This window comes from Scardinius erythrophthalmus (assembly GCF_964197995.2).
Source record: "Scardinius erythrophthalmus genome assembly, chromosome: 18".
NCBI lineage: Eukaryota > Metazoa > Chordata > Actinopteri > Cypriniformes > Leuciscidae > Scardinius > Scardinius erythrophthalmus.
This window is the reverse complement of record NC_138238.1, coordinates 4,318,213-4,339,129: the sequence shown is the minus strand read 5'-3', so window position 1 is coordinate 4,339,129 and position 20,917 is coordinate 4,318,213. Positions and strand designations below refer to the sequence as shown.

General features: G+C 39.3%; 2 protein-coding genes across 11 annotated transcripts in view; one reads left to right on the top strand and one right to left on the bottom strand.

Moving 5' to 3' along the window:
- Positions 1-20,917, bottom strand: part of dock1 (dedicator of cytokinesis 1) — a 230,549-nt gene that overhangs the window by 83,567 nt on the left and 126,065 nt on the right. The gene's annotated exons all lie outside the window — the stretch shown is intronic.
- insyn2a (inhibitory synaptic factor 2A) overlaps positions 17,427-20,917 on the top strand; it is a gene marked incomplete at its 5' end in the record, with an annotated part of 29,394 nt that continues 25,903 nt past the window's right edge. Inside the window, one exon of the mRNA XM_081393676.1 lies at positions 17,427-18,643. Coding sequence (XP_081249802.1) covers positions 17,427-18,643 — 1,217 coding nt within the window. The remainder of the gene's footprint in view (positions 18,644-20,917) is intronic.

Here is a 20,917-nt window from a genome sequence, read left to right as displayed (position 1 = left end):
ATGTTCCATTTGAACAATATGAGGGTGAGCAAATATTCTCAGAGAGATCTTGATAAAATGTCTCAAGCAAAAATCTAGCTTTGAATATATTTCATTAACTTTCTCAAATCCCAGTTCTTCCTCAGGTACTGTTTCCCTGTAGACTGACACTTTTCTTTTGCTGTAAGTCTATCTGAAATAACGTGGTGACGTGATCGGAAACTATAGTACGTAACTACATCACGACTAGCTGAACCATTCTAAGACTGAACTGAACACATGAACGACTGGAGCACATTTTAAACACCGACTGAACGCAACTGTCTCTGACTCGCCGCGTTTGGGCATAATCAGTCGTGAGTATCAAATTACATTCATAATCGGCCTTACGGTCGTTGAGTGTGTCCCCGGCTTTAGTTACAGAAACAATCACATTAGATTGTCTATCAGCCATGATCACGCATTCAATATCACCATGGTATAAAAAGGAATGAGTTAATGTCAGAATGCCACAACTGATCAATCAAATTCCAGAGATCCAAATGATAAATAAATGCAAAAGCCAAGATAAATGAGGTTTCTCTCTTTCTCACACACACACACTTATAAATAAGTGAGTAACACACACACAAAAATATTACGCTGTTTTCAACATTGATAATAATAATAAATGTTTCTTGAGCAGCAAATCAGCATAATGGAATGATTTCTAAAGAAATATGTATATATGTTTTTCTTTAATTTAGCATTATATCAAAGGAAATACACAATAAAAATAAATTCAATGAAATATAAATAAATAAAAACATGCAAATGTGTAAATCAGCAGGTCACCACATGACCTAAAGCTGGATTTTCCTGACAATTTCCCTCCTCCCTCTCTCTCTCTCTCTCTCTCTCTCTCTCTGCTTTGCTGTCTTCCACCCCGCCTCCTCTCTCTCCCTGTGTGTGTGTGTGTGTGTGTGTGTCGCTGGGTCTCTCAGTTCTTGGAGCGGCTGGTTCAGGATGGATGTCTCATGTGCGCACATGCCATCGCTGAGTGCTGGACCCCACTGCAACCCGTCGGCAGTGTGCGCGTGAGTGTGTGAGTGAGTGTGTGTGTGTGTGTGTATGCGTGTGAGAGAGGGAGAGAGTTGCGGGGGAGCGCCGGTCGGGTGAAGACGCGTGCTGTGAGTTTGCGTGTGTGTTTTGGGGCAGATCTCAGTGGAATCTCTCACGCTGGATGTGTAAGGATCACGGCAGGACCGACTGACCGTACGTGCGCTCTCACGGAGAAACTTCCAACATGGCAGACCCTCTCTCTGGACTCACATCTCTCGCGCCCTGACGGACCCCTGCTGTGCTGAGAGGGAGGACATGTGCTGGTCATCTCTCCCTCACCTTCATCATCATCATCACCACCACTGATCCGAGGCTGGAGGTGAGTCTCTTCCTCTGCGTTTGAGCTCAGGGCTGGACTCATAGAATCACTTTAACCTCCTGGAAATTTACATGCAATCATTTCAGCTGGAAAATTCTCGATCTTCTCGAGAAAACACGAATTCTCAAGAAACTTGTGCGCAAAAGTTGATTTGAGAAAATATGGCAAGTGCTGCATTGAAGAACCTGATCAGAGCAAACACAGCGAGACCATCTGATCCTGTGGCGTTTCAGTGCTTCAGATCATCAGATCCTGTGGTCCTCGCAATGCTTCATTTAGCATTATTATAATCTTTTTATTTCAACCCACGCAGAGAGAGAGAGAGAGAGAGAGAGAGAGAGAGAGAGAGAGAGAGAGACAGCTTATGGTGGTCTGAACTGTAAAACACTCGCTGGATTTAGAAACTGTGTTTTCAGGCTGTAGGTTAAATCATGGACAGCATTAAAGGACTAGTTCAATCAGAAATGAACATTTGGGCATCATTTTCTCACTCGTGTCGTTTCAAATCTATATGACTTTTGTTTTTTTTCCGTGAGACACAAAATGAGATGGTTAGCTGAATGTTCATGCTGCTCTTCACATACAATAAAATGAACAGGAACAGAAGCTGCTGACCTCCTGAAAAAGGAGACCATAAAAGTAGATGTGCATAGGGGTGGGCGATATGGCAAAAATATATCACAATTTTTTCATTAAAATCATGATTCATGTTTTTATTTAGATTCTTTTTCATGTTGGTTTTACTATTTTGCAAGTGACTGAGCATTACAGCAAAACTAATGTCCCTATTTAAAAAACAAAGCCTTACAAGGTAACAAAATATGAAATAAATAAAAAATGACAGACATTTAGGCGAAAGTGGTGAAGATAAAAATCATTGTCATTATTTTCTTGGAAGTCAATGGGGACCAGCCGCTGTTTTAGATCTGTGTTTATTTGACAGTATTAGCGCAATAACGACTCGAAAGATGCTGTTTGTCAGGCTTTAAGTGCCTGTGTGCTTCAGGTGTACGCGCTTCGAATAGCTCATGTTAGAACAGCGCATCAGCTAGCGAATGAAATGTTTTTATTTAGATTCTTTTTCATGTTGGTTTTACTATTTTGCAAGTGACTGAGCATTACAGCAAAACTAATGTCCCTATTTAAAAAACAAAGCCTTACAAGGTAACAAAATATGAAATAAATAAAAAATGACAGACATTTAGGCGAAAGTGGTGAAGATAAAAATCATTGTCATTATTTTCTTTGTTATTCAAAAATAAGAACACAGATAAACACATTACATATACACAACATAATACATAAATGAAATAAACAATGCTTTATTTTTTCAGCTACAGTAGGTGTATTTAACAGTAGCATTCAAGAAAGAACAAATATAAAAATAAAACACTAGATTAGACCTCACTGTATAAATTATACAATGATTCTTATGAAAGTTCTCAGTCAAGAGCAGTGAGTGATTTTCTCTCTGTGTTTTGATGTTTTATTAACATTAAAGGGATAGTTTCCCCAAATGAAAAGTCTCATCATTTACTCTCTCAAGTTGTTTTAAACCCAAAAAAGTTTCTTTCTTTAGTTGAAAATAAAATGTATTTTAAGATAGGTAACCAAACAGTTACTGGTCCCCAGTGACTTCCATAGTATATGTTTTCCTACTATGGAAGTCAATGGGGACCAGCCGCTGTTTTAGATCTGTGTTTATTTGACAGTATTAGCGTAATAACGACTCGAAAGATGCTGTTTGTCAGGCTTTAAGTGCCTGTGTGCTTCAGGTGTACGCGCTTCGAATAGCTCATGTTAGAACAGCGCATCAGCTAGCGAATGAAATGTTTAATGGCTTTAAAGCACATGCAAATAATGACCTTTTGTGAATCGCGGTGTCCCGTGAGTGTAACTCTACCTCTGCGTTAACATGTGATGTGAATGTACGTAGCATTGTACAGTATGTTAATAACATAATAAACAGTCAGCAACAAATGATCTAAATGTCGTTATCAGGAAAATCCCCCAAAAAATATAGAGATATCACTTTTTCATCAATATCATCCCCCCCCCCATCTCATTCTCAATAGACCCCCCCCCAGTCTATTTAAAATCTTTAATTAATCTAAATTAATTATTAAATATATATACAAACTAAAATATAGTTTGAATGGATGATTCAATGACTCACTTATAAATGCTTTGTTATTTTGATTATTGGATTTTTCTAACTAATCTGTTGAATGAATCATTCAATGACAAATCAATTTTTTAACAGTGGCTTATCGCCACCTACTGGTGTAACGATGCAATTAGTAAAATTATTATTTGAAGCGCCATGTTTCTAAAGGTGCTTCCTCTATTTTGAGCGCTGCTAAACTTTTATCCCAGTTCTCCAGAAATAATGATACTGTGTGGTTGAAAAGACTGTTTGCGAAGCAGTTTCTTACCGATACATGACAGATGCTCTCTCTGGATCAGCGACAGCGCCGACACAGATTTAAATGTTCCAGTGTGATTTTGTCAAAGGTTTAATAGACTCAAGCAAATCATTGTCACTTAGTTATGAGATTGTGTGGGTGTTTGATCTTTTAACGATTAATCGTGCAGCTCTAGTTACAACGGATTACTATTTCAAATAAATCCTGTTCTTTTGATATTTCTATTAATCAAAGAATCCTGATTAATCATGATTTCCATACAAATTCTCAAATGTCACTAATGTATATAGTATATAGTATATATAATGTATACTACCATATCAAGACCCGGTGTGTGGCAAGTTTGACGTCAATGATGCGCCTAACAGCATTGGTTCTTGCGTGTCTCCATGCAAATGAGCTTTGAGAGTTACAGCGGTCGCTAGATGCTTGCATTGAAAAAAGCATGTAAACATTCTGCATTATGTTCCAGAAAACAAATCAAGTCATACAGGTTAACAGCAACATGAAGGTGACTAAATGATGGCAGGATTTAGATTTTTAGGTGAACTATTTCTTTAAAAGTGTCAAGTGCTCAACCTCCCTGATGAACGACAGACCCGTGAGAAGAGCGTAATGGAGATGAATAATGCCTGTTAGCGCTAGAGACAGAAACCCACCAGCCACACGTGAGTCAAATGCTCACGAATACACACTTTCCTCAGACAAGCATGACATTCTGATGCAGAAACACTTCCATATATAAAACGGAGAGAGAGACTGAGTGAGAGCATGAGAAGAAAAAGTTATCTGGGTTCTACCTGAAGGATCACGACTGTCTTTCAATTGGCTGTTTTTGAGACACTCCCATCCTAAATTTACCTCCTAGGCTAGACACCATCAGAGAGAGAGAGAGAGAGAGAGAGAGAGAGAGAGAGAGAGAGAGAGAGAGAGAGAGAGAGAGAGAGAGAGAGAGAGAGAGAGAGAGAGAGAGAGAGAGAGAGAGAGAGAGAGAGAGAGAGAGAGAGAGAGAGAGAGAGAGAGAGAGAGAGAGAGAGAGAGAGAGAGAGAGAGAGAGAGAGAGAGAGAGAGAGAGAGAGAGAGAGAGAGAGAGAGAGAGAGAGCGAGCGAGCGAGCGAGAGAGAGAGAGAGAGATGCATACTGCATGCTGACCTGCACTATGATGGGCAAACTGGTGAATCTCAGAAAAGACTAGGTGATATTTCATCACAAATAAAAAAGAAAAAAAAAAACATTTTATTTTGATTTCATTTATTTATGTATTATTTTACATTACAGAATTGTATTTCTACTGACTTAACTAATAAGTTTATATTTATAATAATTGTATTAAAATAATAATATACACACACTATAGAATTAAATGTTTGTTAAATTAATATATAGTATTACAATAATAATTTTGTATTATAATAATGAGAATTGGAACAAATTTAAATGTACTTAAACATTTATTCTATTAATTTTGTCTCACTCATACTGTGCAAATAATCATCCATGATAGTTAAATATCCAAGACATTCAACCAACAGTCAGGAATTCAATATTTTAAGGTATGCAGCAGGACAAAACACAATCACACATTCTATGGTTGATCATTCTCATACACAGCCACTGAAATCATGTTCATGGTCAACACTAAAGCATGCAAAGTTTCAGGTCACAGAACTTGGCACTGAAAGGAAATTCTTGGCCCTATATTCAGAGCTGCACTTGAAATGCATTAAGAATCATTTTGCAATCAGATCGTGACTCCGAGTCGTGAGGTGCCTAAAGACTCCCAGTCTTCTTCTTCACCTGTCTCTCACACAGAAACAGCAGCACTGGCCGTGAGGAAGCCAGATGTTGTCTTTCATGTGGTAATGGGTTTATTACGAGTCTGTTCGCTCACTGTTCAAACCCAGAGAGGAAGAGAGATCACAACATGCCTGGAATAATGAAGAGACTCGGGAGTCTGAAAAGCATTTGATATGCCAATCTCTGCCTTTGACAGACTTTTGATGTGAGGCCTGGTCCACATCGCAACTACTCTGGCCAAGAACTGCCCGCTTAGACAGGAAGAAACCATCTAACCAAAGTTAAAGGCTCTTTTTGTGACGTTAGGGGCATTTCAGATAACTTTGATAAGTCTGAGCATATAGGCGTGCTCAAGCATCTCATTTATCTGCTATTAATGCCTCAAACTAAATTCTGATTTTCATATCCATCCATCCATCCACCCATCCATCCATCCACCCATCCATCCATCCATCCATCCACCCATCCATCCATCCACCCATCCATCCATCCATCCACCCATCCATCCATCCAAGCTCTTTAACTGTAGTCAAAGGGCAAAAACATTTGTGAATGTGAATGTTAAAGACATTTCTAGCTACACAAGCTTGATCCTGTGTTGAAATATGTCAGCATTATATTGTCATAATTGCTGCAAATGCTCTATGGTCTTCTATGGTCAGTTTTCTAAACCAGACCATCTACTGCCATGACAGAGCATCAGTTTAAAGACAATCCCATGCAAGTTAGTTAAGGTAGTTAAACATGTTTATAGCAGCTACCTGAAACACATCCCAAAGACACACATCAGATGAACATGAATCTAGTTCTTAAAAAAAAAAAAAAAGTTTTGTAGTGATGCCACAGAAGTTTTAGTTCCCCAAAGAAACTTTCAAAGAACAGTTCTTAAAACAACCATGTTTTTTCTTAGTGTGAAGAATATTTTAAAAACATAAAGAACTGATTCCCACTATAAAGTCCCTTTTGTACCATGGAAAAAGTTATATGGATGTTAAAAGGTTCTTCAAGGAACCATCAAGACCAATAAAGAACCTTTATCAGGAATGTGACCAGGTAAAGATGGTGGTGATGCTCAATGGTAAAAGCTTCTTTGCTTTCACCATTGAGTATTTATTTTGGTGGAAAACCACATGGAGATCTTAATGATTCTCTTTGTTGAGAACAGATTTATAAAAGATTCAAATTGCGAATTTGGGAAGATGGTTGGCGTACACAAATGCAAATGATAAGCGACTCAAACACACAGCACTTGCAGAGTAGTATTTACTGTGAATCGAAAACAGCAAATGAACACAGCGCTGTGCTTTACTCTGAAACACGCAGAGCATCAGACTATTTAATTAAATAATTACATCACAACCATTGCGATTTGATGATCGCACTAAGCCATATCACATTCTCACAACAATTCATTATCAAAATTCATAAAAAAAATGTTACCAGGCAACTGGCAAGTAACAGTTTCAATGTCTTTTTACTCGCATTTGTCACTTTGAACCCTGGCTAACAAGCTAAGTGTGTCCTGCATGAAATAAATGTAGTAGAAAACGTAAAACTTTGCAGTTGATTTAGTAATTTGTCCTATCGTGATTTCAATCATCATACAGTAACCAACCCCCCAGCATTTTTTTCTCGGATTTACACAATTCACACGGTCACTTTTAAGGTCGGAAAACATGGAAATCCGAATAAATGCGGAAAAGTCACATACCCGATTTATTTTTAATAGTGTAGCCAAACAGTAAAGCATTCAGGCACACACCAACTACTATACGCTGTATGCAGTTTTGCACACGCCTAGTAAAAACCAGGAAGGAAAGCATGAAGACCACAAAGATAATGCATTTATCCAGGGCACCTTGTGTGCATCTAAGAACACACATGAACAAACACACTCATGTGTTGAGCACAATGTGCCTGTTCTGGTTATCTCCAGCAGCAAACAATTTACAGAGAACACATCTGCACCACTGCACACCTTAATAAACCACACTGCATTAGACATCACAGGTAATGTTCGTCTTATTTTAATGTATAGCTGGAGGACAGTCACACAATGCATCTCTCATTCTTCCTGAATGGACTCAATGTCTCTGCCTATTTCTGGGAAATAAGAGTGGTGCGGGTAATGGAAGCAGTCTGAAGCTCCACAGAGAGCCTCTCCATGACATTCACTGACAGACAGAGAGATAGCGGCTGCTTAATGCACTGCGGTAGAGTTACATATGATTCTGTACACTATCTGTGCAGCAAAGTCGTGGTTAAACATCGACAAGAACCTTATTCAGAAACGCTAAAGCATCATTTATCAGGTGGTATATGCTTGTATTATTTGTGTGTGAGATGTTTTACTACTCAGCGTTGAGTCAGATACAGTTCCCCTAACACCAGCGACTTCCTCAAAATACTGCAGGTCTATCAGAGCTGAATACTAAATAGAGTAAAAGCTCTCAGCAAAGCCAGAGAAGAAATGCGTTCAGGGTCAGCGGGGCAGCTCAGGTTCTGACCATTCAATCAGCCCTAAACTCAAACTTTCATTTGAGACGTTCATTGATCACATTAAGAAACATCGTCAGATAATATAATGCTTTTAAACATATCATATGCGTGCTGATCGTTGTCAATGTCATGACACTTTGTTTCATACGTTTCATAAATTAACATATTTAGATGTCAAGTGATGCATGAGTGTTGTGTATCGCTCTGCAGAATCTTTACCCGTGTTGATCTCGCAATCTGAACTGAATGTGACGAAATCAAGAGAAAAACAGATCATGCACAGCTAATAATCTTTCCATAGCTTTCTATTGATTTGTCCTCATAAGCTGCACACAAACATAACCAGTGTAGTCCGATTCATAAGCACATTACTCTTCAGAGACGAGTCCTTTAAGTGAATAAAACACATACAGCACAATTGGCATAGTCCAATTCAGAAACAAATGACTCTTGAGCAGATCTATTTAATGAATCATTCGACTTCCCCATCCATTATTTTCTTCCATTGAATTTTTACCCTTTGATTTGTCTACTTTTTTCCATCCATCCATCCATCCACCATGAAAGTTCTTGTTTCATGAATGTTCATATTTTAGTTGCACATGATCTACTGACTCTGAAAATGAAAGTGATCCGTTTATCCATCATTTCATTCATTTGTGGACACTGGAACAGTCAGAAATGTCTCAGTGCTCGATCTACAGAGCTTCAATGAGGTCGTGTGGCTGACCTTAATGGTTAATGAATGTCTAACTAGCAGGGCAGATCTGATCTCTCAGCTCTCAGAGCAGTAAAGCCAGTGTTTAAAGAGTCCTCTCCACCTGAGCTTAATACTTTACAGACAGGCTAAAGAGACTCATCTAATGGAACGAGGCTGAGCGCACAAACTCCAGATGAAATGACAGCAACGCATCATTAAAATGGCCCAGCGTCAGGGAGCCACAATTATTAGAAGCACAATCCTCTAATAGCAGCCGTTCAGAAGGACGGGCTCATCTTATGGCATTAGAGAAACGATTAACGGACAAAGGATTTGACTCCATACACTGGCTTTAATGCAGCAGGGATCACACACACATACACACTATAGTAGTCTGACTATATCCACTACACCACCACAAACACAACGTTATACTGTGCATATCTGTAGTACAGCGTTCGCATACAAATGCACAAAAATAACTCAAATTTTGTCATAGTTTAAAACGGTCATGCATTTAATATAATTACTTTAACTTTTGTGAAACCGCTTTGCATGACTGTTTTATGACAAAATTTGAGTTATTTTTTGTGCATTTCTCACCATAGAAATCCATCCATCCGCCCATCCCTTTCTTTAACTTAATGACATTTACTCATTTTCATTATATGCACCACATCAACTGTAAATACTACAATTACAGCACCATAGAAATAACAAACAATATTTACCACGCAATATTTTAATACGTTTAAAATGCCAAATTAAGATTTTTCTGAGAGAAAATGTCTGAGTATTCAACTGCTATTAAAACATTCAGTATAGTAACACAATATGTGTGAGTCACAAGAGAAGAAATTGATGGTTTGGTTGACATGATGGCTTCCCTGATTGATAAAAACACACCCTCTCAAAACTCGCGTGTCTGATGAAAAGCTCTGAACAAAGAGATAACTATTTTAACTATAGCCTGGTCATATTGCATATTACAAGTGCAGTATGAACTATTTTTCAGTTTTGTATCTGAACAGGCTGCGTTCTGAGAAAGCACACTAATATCCTGCAGGGGAAATCACCAGGAGAAAACCCACCAAACAAACCAAATAAATAAATAAATAAATAACAGAAATTCTGCAGCTAAAGCCGGATTAGGGTGAGCTCTCCACACACTCTCTAGAAGTTCCATTCGTTTCATTTGTTCCTGCAGTGTTTTAGGACACCCTGTGCTCAAGCAATACCACGCTATCGGGAAATAAAGAAAGAAATAAGCCACTGGAGGGATTTCCTCTCTTATTAAAGCCTGTAGACGTAGGGCCATGAATATGAAATATGACCCAAGTTTCCTGAATAACGCTATTAGTCTTACATAATTAACACATTTGATTGTATTTGTTATCAAACCCGAAAGCACATTCTCAACATGCACAATAATAGATGGCTAGATTAATAGTTTGCACTGCCGGTAAACACAGGAGAAGCATATGAAGGTTCTGCATGTCATCTCAGTCCTGAAACTCAAGGAAAAAAAAGCAACAGCTGCCCAAATGCCATCATTTACTCAATATTATATAGGTTTTTTTTCTTTTTTTCGGCAAAGCACAATATGTTATGCAGAATGTCCAAGCTGCTCTTTTCCAGAAGTTTCTGTAAGCTGCAAAAAAGACAAAGTACCATAAAAATAGTCCAGAAGACTGGTGTACTCTAGGTCAAAACATTGTCAATGGCAACTTCTAAACATAAAACTAATAATAATAATAATAATAATAATAATAATAACAATAACAATACATTTTTTAAAGTAATAATAATAATAATTTAGAAGTCAAATAATACAGAAACCAGCAGGTCAGGGTTTAATTAAAATTAATACAAATATTAATATTACTACTAATAATAATACTATAAAATTATAAAATCTTAAAATAGCTTGAATGTAACTCTACACCCTTGTATTATTCGGTATACGTGGTTCTACGGATATGCAAATGAGCCCCGCCTCCACTCACTCACTCAGCTCAGAGATCCACTTTCACACGATCACACGTTGATCTGATTGGTTACAAGGTAGTTTGTGATGTCAGACTGTCTTTGGTTCACTGCAGTTTTAAGGAGAAAATACTCAGCAATGAATTTGCACATGTTTTTTCTTAAAGCATATTAAAAACACCACACAGACATATAAACAAGATTGAAACTTCATTTTCACCACAGGGGGATTTAAAAAATAAGGGATGAAGAGAGAGAAAGAGATTGTAGGGTCTCAGATGACAGTTTCCAGGTCAGTTCACTTCATTTTTTGGCAAAAATAAGCCGACCGGTGACAGAGGGGACAGGATGCCCATCCATCCATCCATCCATCCATCCGAGTGTGTGTTCTTTCAGAAGACTGTGTGTTTGGAATACTGTAGTTAGTGTTTCGCATGAGGAAGCGGCAGTGTGAGTCAGATGAACATGTCACCAAGAAAAAATTAAGACTTTGCTGTAATGCATGAGCAAAACCTGAACGCAGAACTGGTGACGTCGATGACAGCTGTCTTACAACAAAAGCCTGCAGAGACACGACTGTGACTGAACAGATGTTGGTCTTTAATCGAAGACACATAAACGACAGCGATACTCGTGCTTGGATACATGGCTGCGGGTCTGCACGCTTCAGATGGCTCATGACGACAGTGATCACGCTTCACTCAGAGCGGCACAACCTGCTGACTTTATAACTAAATATGCACTCAAAAGGAGGTTACATTGTTCGCCGTAGCTGATGCCGTCCTGAGCTAGAAAGCTTAATTCAGCCCAGTGCTCCATCATATATGACACACAGAAGAATAACATTACAATGAGACTTTCAGAAGATTTGTTGCTTACTGTGCAAAACTCACACATCAAAGGGATGGTTGCTAAATTCCTAGACGCCAAAGTTTATGTAATATCCAGGTCTCTAAATCAGGGAAAAATTCACAATAGAAGAATTTCAAATCGAGTGAAAGAATTTGAATTGTATTTTGCACATCCAACAGGTGAATTGAAATTGAAGAGAAATTTACAGCTAATGCATTTTGGTAAACGAAGACTTCCACACAGATCACCCCCCTCCCCCGCCCACCCCACCCCCTCTTTGTATCTAATATATACATTTTTCAATTGTAGTCTTTTACAAGGGCATCTGAAATAATAAACTAAGTGCATTGTAGTGTTGTCAAAAACATAGATTATTCAATACACAGATACTGAAACATCTGAAACACTTCCAATACTCATTTCCTCGCAGAATAGATACAGGATACCAGCTGTTCTTTCTCTCTCATCTCTCCGACAGTGAGTTACACACAAACCTGCACAAATCCCTTCACTCACTCGTTTCATTTGCTCTGGGTGAATATTGTGTGTGTTACAGGGCTTGAATTTTGGCATGGGATTTTGCACATTCTGCATAATTTTACACATTCCCACATATGTTGTGCTCAAATTAAGTGTGCGCACATAAAGCCGCCTCTCAGTACTAAATTCAAGTTATTTGTCGCTGCTTATTGCGCTTAAACAGTCAAATACTCTTTTAAGTGAACGTAAACAGTTGAGAAAGAAAACGCATGTGTAACAGTATCTGTGCGTCAGGTCTTAAAGTGACAGCAGCCTAATATACCGGCTGCCAAATTATGAGATAATATTAAAAATATCTATATGACAGTTTTTCCCCATGGTATTGATGCCAAAATTGTGGCCAGTGTAAATGCTGAGTTGCTAGTAACTTTGGAAAACAGTGCCTGGTGAGCAAAAAAGTTAATGTCAAGCCCTGATAATAATACTAACAATAGCAAACAACATGGTTTAAAAAAAAAAAAAAAAAAAAAATAGTAAGCAGCAAAGTGAAAATGCAAGCCATGGCAAACAGCACTAATGAAACCAGTGTGCAAATAAACCCACTTTATTACGTTTGCCATCTCACACCTTTCATTTCAGGGTCTTCAAAGATAAAGATTATTTTCAAGAGCTCAGGTTGACAAAGACTAGGAAGTCCCTTAAAGGGCACCTATTATGCCCCTTTTTAGAAGATGTAATATTGGTCTTGGGTGTCCACAGAATGCATTTGTGAAGTTTCAGCACAAAATACGCCACAGTTAATTTATTATAACCATTTGAAAATGTCATTTTTGGGGCCTGTTTTAAAAAGAGCTGTTTTGGCGTCTACCACTTTAAATGTAAATGAGCTGCATATCCCCGCCCTGCTGGACCTAGATGATGAAGAGACTCCGGCACAGAATAAACACGAAAGAGAATGGACTAAACGTCTCGGAATGGTTATTTGATACATTTCTGTACTTACAAAGTTTTAATCGCGTCCCTTTTGCCATTATGGATGTGCAACACACACACACACACGAACTGTGATAACGTTCGCGCAATTTTTTGAAACTACACACACACACACACACACTACTGTGAAGTACAAACAAATTTTTTTATTTATTTCTTAAGGGGAGGGAGATAGATGTTTATATAGCCTACTGTCTATGGAGATAGAGCAGACCTTAATTTATTTACATTTGTAAATGCTGCAAAAAAATGCCTACGTGACATAAAACTGTCTGACGTTGTTTGTTGAGACATCCTATGACGAGTTGACGACGACAATAAATAGCTTTAGGCGCATTTGTTGTTGAACTTGCTGACATCGATTGAAATGACTATTTGCTCAAAAATCATAAAATACACTTACTTTTTCTGGAGGCGACGTTGGATCGCGAACTGTAGGCAACGATCCACACTCTAGGATTAAGACCCTCGTTCACTATAAACAGTCAGTCAGAAAATGAATCTCGTATTTAGGAAGTTTAAGTGGTGCCTTTTCTAAATAAATAAAATCCATCCGCTGCGTTTTCAGTGGCTCTGATGTCAGTGGAGACTAGTATGTCCATTCTTACATCCCACAACACACTTCTTAGGAGACATTACCGGCTGTCGCTGAGGATGCAGATCACCGAGGGCGGGGTCTATGCCAAAACCAGATGTCAATCAAATCACGTCGGTGGGGCTTAGCTCATTTCTACGTCACAATGAGGAAAATCTAGAACAGGGTGTTCTGAGACAGTGCTTATGATTTATTGAGATAGTAAAAAAACTACTGGGTGGATTTTTATCATTCTAGGGTGGTTTTGCTCACACACTGCCAACACACATTTATGTTCAAACACCATGTAAAAGTGAATTTTGCATAATAGGTGCCCTTTAAAATACCCTTCCTAGGGCTAAACCACTCGGCTGTTGCTATGACACCACAATATCAAACACGAGGCAACTGTGAGAATAATAAGTTGATGAATTAATTCTTTAGAGTCTTATGTAAATAAAGCCGCGACTTTCTGTTTACATAATCCCAGGGCTGTTAATGCATCTTTGGGGGACTCGAGCTGTCGGCAATACCCTTTCTGATTAATTGAGCTGGAAATGCATTTGGGATAGGCTTTCCCTGACAACCGGGTTATCCTAGCAATACATCACGTTCAGAAGTGAGCGGGAAAGAGGAGGAGCAGAGATGCCTACAATTGTTTAGTCGACTGCAGATTGGATTTCAAGTATTAATACAATTCCATGATTCCTAGCACCTGCATTTATCTTGTCTGTGTATTGTACAGGCAAGCATTTGTTTGGATGCTGTATTGAAGGTTTGTAATGATGTCTGCAGCTCACATCGATCTTGAACGGGTGTTGAAGATGGGTAGTCGGCGAGGGTCTGTCACCTTCGGTTTATCTCTCCTTCCTCAAGGCCCTTACCAAATGATTTAGAGTAATAGACATAATCCAATAGTGCAGAGAGCATTAGAGATGTTCAACATGACACTCCTGCAGAAGTGCAGCGAAGTAACTGAGATCAACGTGCATGTAAACTCAGAGAGGTATCCCAGACTCCATTAGGTTAGATATTATTGGATTCCAAGAATGCCGTTCCTGCATGGACTTCTATTTCCCGCCGTCTACCATTGTGCACAAGAAAACCTGTATGAGACATTTTTAGTGGCGTTTCAGACGGCTCATTTGTAGGGTGTGTGATTTGAAGAAACCACTAATATCACATATTAAACTTTGGCGTATTAAACAGAGTCGAATGATTACTCAAATCGTGCGGCTTGTTAAGAAGAGATGTGCTGGTATTTTAAGAATTGTACATGGAAAGGAGGTGGGAAAAGGCATGCCACATGTTTTAATGTTTTTGAAAGAAAACCCTTTTCTGCTCGCCAAGGCTGCATTTATTTGATTAGAAGTACAGTTAAAACAGTAACTTTTTGAAATATTATTAAAATTTTAAACAACTGTTTTCTGTTTGAATATATTGTGAACTGTAATCTATTCCTGTGATCAAAGCTGAATTTTCTGCATCATTACTCCAGTCTTCAGTGTCACATGATCCTTCAGAAATCATTCTATGATGATTTGCTGTTCAAGAAACATGTCATCAATTTTGAAAACAGTTATACAGCTCAAGGTTATTTTTTTTTTGGAAACCCCGATTTGGGGATTATTGGATGTACAGAAAGTTCAAAAGAACAATTTATTTGAATATTTTTGCAGCATTATACATGTTTTTTTACTGGTCACTTTTAATCCCTTCCTTCCTTCCTTCCTTCCTTCCTTCCTTCCTTCCTTCCTTCCTTCCTTCCTTCCTTCCTTCCTTCCTTCCTTCCTTCCTTCCTTCCTTCCTTCCTTCCTTCCTTCCTTCCTTCCTTCCTTCCTTCCTTCCTTCCTTCCTTCCTTCCTTCCTTCCGAACAGTATTGCGCATTGAAGGAAAGAACTGAATATCGCAGAAACTTGATGGGAAATGTGGGTGAGATTGTAGGACTACTCGTTAAATAGTTAAAAGGGGAACTGGAACACAAAAGGTTGATCTACAAGATAAGACTAAAGATATCCTAGGCCACATTAAAGATTTGAAGCTGCTGCTTCAGACAGTTCCTATCTGTTGTTGTGAATCTTTCATATTTGAAAGACAAGGTTACTGGAGCGGAAATCAGATTTGGTTCAAAAGTCCTGGGTTACGGTGTTCAGATATCACCCAGCTTGAGTAGCGTTAGCAATCATTGCAAACTTCACAACACTCAAGCTGTAACCTTGAAGAAAGACACTCATTTTTCTGTTTGTTTTTCTCATTGCATAACTATCTTTCCCTTCCTATGGAAGAAGAAAACAAATCTATAACACAGTCAATCAAAAAGCAGCCAGAAAAAAGTAGGGATGTGCAAAAGTCATAATGGACCAGTGAGTGTGAAAGGCTAGTCGGTTTTAAGGAGGCCTGATATAATCAGGTTGATTCATGTCAAATACACACCATTATTACACATTTTTGTGTTCAATAACAGCTCGATGATGTGCAACAGAACAGAACTGGTCTCAAGACATGTTTTTAAAACAATTTTCACTTTATTGTTATGTGCGCAATAGACCTGCCCTTTAACTTCACAAAACCATCATAGTCCACACAAAAAACAGAGACCTAAACTTTATAACAAAAGAGCTGACAATAATAGAGAAGTTCAACAGTAATTGTTCTTGAAATGTATTGTTGAAAGCAGATCTATCCATCCATCCATCCATCCATCCATCCATCCATCTCTCTCTCTCTCTCTGTAAATCTCTATCTCAATATCTTTCAATCTATCTCTCCATCGATCTCTCTCTCTCCATCTATCTCTCTATCTCTGTCTCTCTCTCTCTCTCTATCCATCTATCCATCCATCCATCCATCAAATAATAATATAAAAGAAGATATTTTTGTATAGTTACTAGTTAAGTTTAAGTTAAGATCTAAAAAGTATAACAAATAAATACATATACATAAATAGAAATATATATATATATATATATATATATATATATATTAGATAGATAGATAGATAGATAGATAGATAGATAGATAGATAGATAGATAGATAGATAGATAGATACATGCACAAGAATGTGGTATACTAGTGGTTTATCTATCAATATATAAGAAAATATACAGATACAATGCACAAAACAGATGATCTCCAAAAGCAGAGCATCAAACACACTCCTATATTTCCACGAATCATAGCACTAAAAAAAGGCAGTTTGACACACAGGCCCCGGAGGGAAGCTGGAAGTGTTTGTCAGGGTGATGCTGCTGAATCACAGGGCAGACAGTGTCTCTCTTTCTATTAGTTAGCTGAGGTATGGTGAACCTCAGGGAGGCAGATAGATGACGCAGTTTCACTCCTATCATTCTCCCTGCGTGCGGTCGCTTCAGGAACACACGAGATTAAGAGATGCAATTAACTGTCAAAGACAAACAAGTCACGGGCAAAGACAACACTCACGAGATTGCTCCATAAATTTCACCGCAAACAAGCCGAGCAGGTTAGCGAGGGAGAGGACGCTAATTCGGTATATGAAATGTTCATAGAGCCAGTGGATGAAGGATGTTGCAACTGTGCCCTTTTGTGGTTACATGACTTATGATTTTCACATTTGTGTCAGATCATTTAGGCACAGATCTAATCTACTAACACAATTCCATGCAAGATACAGTTGCTGAAAGCAAATGCACCATTCTTTCAACTAATAATATCTCTACCGTTTGTGTTTGCAGGAACCATGGTGAGCAAGGACGCTGGTAAATGCACGCTCACCAACTCTGAGTCGGACTCAGAGGCAACAGCGGCTTCCATGGCCCTGGAGGTCAAAGGATCGTCAGACGAAAGCCGACATGTGCGCAAGCGCAACAAGGCCCTTCAGGTGCGCTTCAAGGACATCTGCGAGGCCCAGAACGAACAGGCCGCTGCGGCCCGAGGAGGGAAGCCGCTCTACAAGGTGGCGTACCGCAAGTACATGACCGTCCCAGCTCGCCGATCAATTCCCAATGTCACCAAAAGCACTGGAGTGCAAACCTCCCCGGATCTTAGGAAGCGTTACCAGACTTTTCCATTTGAGCGAAAGAAAGGACACACGGTCAAGCATGCTGCTGCGGTGGAGAGCTGTAAGGACCAGGACGATGGGTTTGTTATTGATGTGAAGAGGGCGAAAGCTACCGTGGCGAGCAGGGAGTGTGCTCCCTCTCATAATCTGAGGAAAACAAAAGCATTAATGCACACCAGCAAGTGCGTCGCAACCATTGAGCAACATCCGCAAGCCAGGGAGTGTCTGGAGAGAACGGACGGGCCGTGCTCGGACGCTCTGGTTCTTCCCTGTCCGACTGATAGGACCATAGCGGGAGCGGACCACTCGGACTATCAGATGTGTAGCGTCAGAAGTAAACACAGTAAGGGCTTCCGGAGAGACTCCGAAACTCTTGATCGCTCAGGCAAGCTGCAGTTGCTGAACTCTGGGGAGAGCGCTGGGAATATTCTCCAGGATTCCTCCTCCAAAGTGACGGGACCCATCGCGTGGAACTCCCTCACGCAGGTGGAGTGCTTGGAGAGTCCGACCGAGCGCAGCAAACGCAAGGCGGCACTGCAGCTCAACGGCCTGCAGTCACAGACGCTCCCGCGGGCCAGTTGCACGACGCAGGTCCAGTGCCACGTGGGTACACTGTCCGCTCGACCGCTGCGGGCCATGGAGGAGGTGGCGCCGGTGACTCCGGTCTCCTCCACAGCCGTTCCCATGCCGGCACCTCCGTGCAGGGGGGTCATGGGAGCGGGAACTCTACGGACGGATAATGAGGCGTGCAAGCAGATAGTGCCTGTCAATCAGGATGGGGATGTTAAAGCACAGCTCCAAGCCATGGAAAACATGATCAGCTCCAGCCAGGAAACCATTAAAGTGCTGCTGGGTGTCATTCAGGAGCTGGAAAAAGGAGAAGCTCATAGAGAAGGGTAAGATGCTGTACATTAACCAGCATGGAAATAGTAACCGCAGAATTGCGCCAAGCAGAAATGTATTTCCATACACGTTTCCCCTAAGATGTCAACTGCAATGTGATGAAAGCACCAACAAGCTATAATGCACATTTGTTCAGAACGTTTATTTTCATTTATGAATGAGATACAAGAAACACACACACACACACAACATTACATCAATTGCATTGTTTGGTTCTCAAACTGACTGCTACATTAAGTCTAATTAGAATGGATAAGTTAATCTTTGGTTGGTTAGCAAGTCTTTAAATTGTGTGCCAACAAAATTGCACCAAGCAGAACTGCATTTCCACACGCATTTACCCAAATATCCACAACTCATGCCAAATACAGTGTGTTGAAAGAGCTAACAAGCTGCAATGCACATTGTTCAGAAAGTTGACAAAAAGATGGATTACTTTGCTTGCCTCTATACATTTATGCATGGGATACAAGAAACTATTTCAACACTTTACATCAGTCCCAAGTATTGTTTGGTTCTCAGACTGACTGCTATAGTAGGTCTAATTAGGATGGATAAGTGCATCTTCGGGTGGTTAGAAAGACTATTAAGAGCAGCACTCTTTTTCATATTGACTTGTATCACCTTGGACTCAACCTGGGAAATTTGCTAGAGGCCTTCTAAATACTGTATAGTACTAATGATGCCAAACGCCTTTAACTTTCAAGAGCACCTATTTAATATAACAACTGAATCGGTTCCATTTCGTGGCAGAAACATTAAGCAATGACACATCTTTTTAAGAGAGAATAGAAAGAGTTGTTAAAATGTAGAAGTACCTCACAAAGGAGAGAAAATTCTGCAGTATATTTGGACAAAAAAAAAAAAAGGGAAAGGGAAATTTTGTTTCCCAGGATTATTTACACGCATAACAACTGAATATTTACAGTCAGAGCCAATCAGTGACAAACCATCTCATTCCCACAGCAGGGCATCATGCAAATCTCCATAAACTACCACTTATTACCAAAATATTCCAACACCACATTTATCTTTCTCCCACCCAGCTAGGCATAACACACTGATTATTTCAGCATTTACACATTAAGTGAGCCACTTAAGTTTGCATGCAATTTAGAGAAACACTATGATATTACAAGACTAAATACAATGTTTGAGGCTGGTTAGGTTAAGTGAGCAAAACTTTAGTTTGCACAGAAAGCTGACTCAATCTCCCGCACATCCACACACATATTTCCCTAAAGATGCTTTGGAATGTAAGGACTGGAACCCTGCCAGGATAGTGATTATAAACGGCATTAATTACCCGCAAGACTACATGTCTACTTTATATAGTTGAAGCATAATTAAGGTCACAGCAAGAGGATTTCATAAACAACTGATCCAGAGGATGACATCATCATGTTTAGAGATCCGCTCAACCACAAACTCTGAGAATCAATGGACCACAGCCTGAACAAAAAAAAAAAAAAATGTATTTTGCATAATATATATGCATTATCCGATGCATTAATAATTTTAGCAAGAATTTATAAAGCCTCAGTGTATAAGCACTTATATAAATGTCTAATGGTACGCTTCACATGAACAAATAAAGCTCAGCCTAGGTTTAAGAGAAGATATCATCTAACATAACCTCAGCAAATGCCTCAGAGGTTTCTTATGGATAATGCTTTTGCAGATTTTACACTTAAAGTAATATTTTAATGTATTCTCGGGGCAGAGTTTTCAATTCCCCAGCTCAGGTTTGAGAAAGTGCGTTTTCCTGCATTCAATGCAGAAACAGTTAATGTTTGTGTGGATACGCAACATTAGTCTCATTCCACACACTCAGAAATGTCATTCTCATGACAAAAGACAGACGTAGTGTGACTGGAGGGCATAGGTGAGTGTATTCATAATTACATCTGTTACATTACCACTGGCGTGATGTAGTACTATCTTTTCAATGTGTTCAAAAGCAAGAAAAGAGGCGTTTGACTCAAAAAGTTGCTACAGGATCAAACGCAATGCTAGCGGTTGTGTAGCTTAACTGTGCGTACAGTAAAAAGCGTGGTATGTATTACTTAATTATCAAAACAAACATTAAGTGAATCGTGGAAAATAACAAAAATAACATTTCCTTAAAACATGCGATAAATTAAACAATGTATTCACACCATGACATACTCACCGTAACTTCGAGATGACAACATGTGACATTCGGAGTCGTATAGGTGCAGCTGGTACAAGAATGAGCTCTCCAAAATATATATCCCAATAATAAT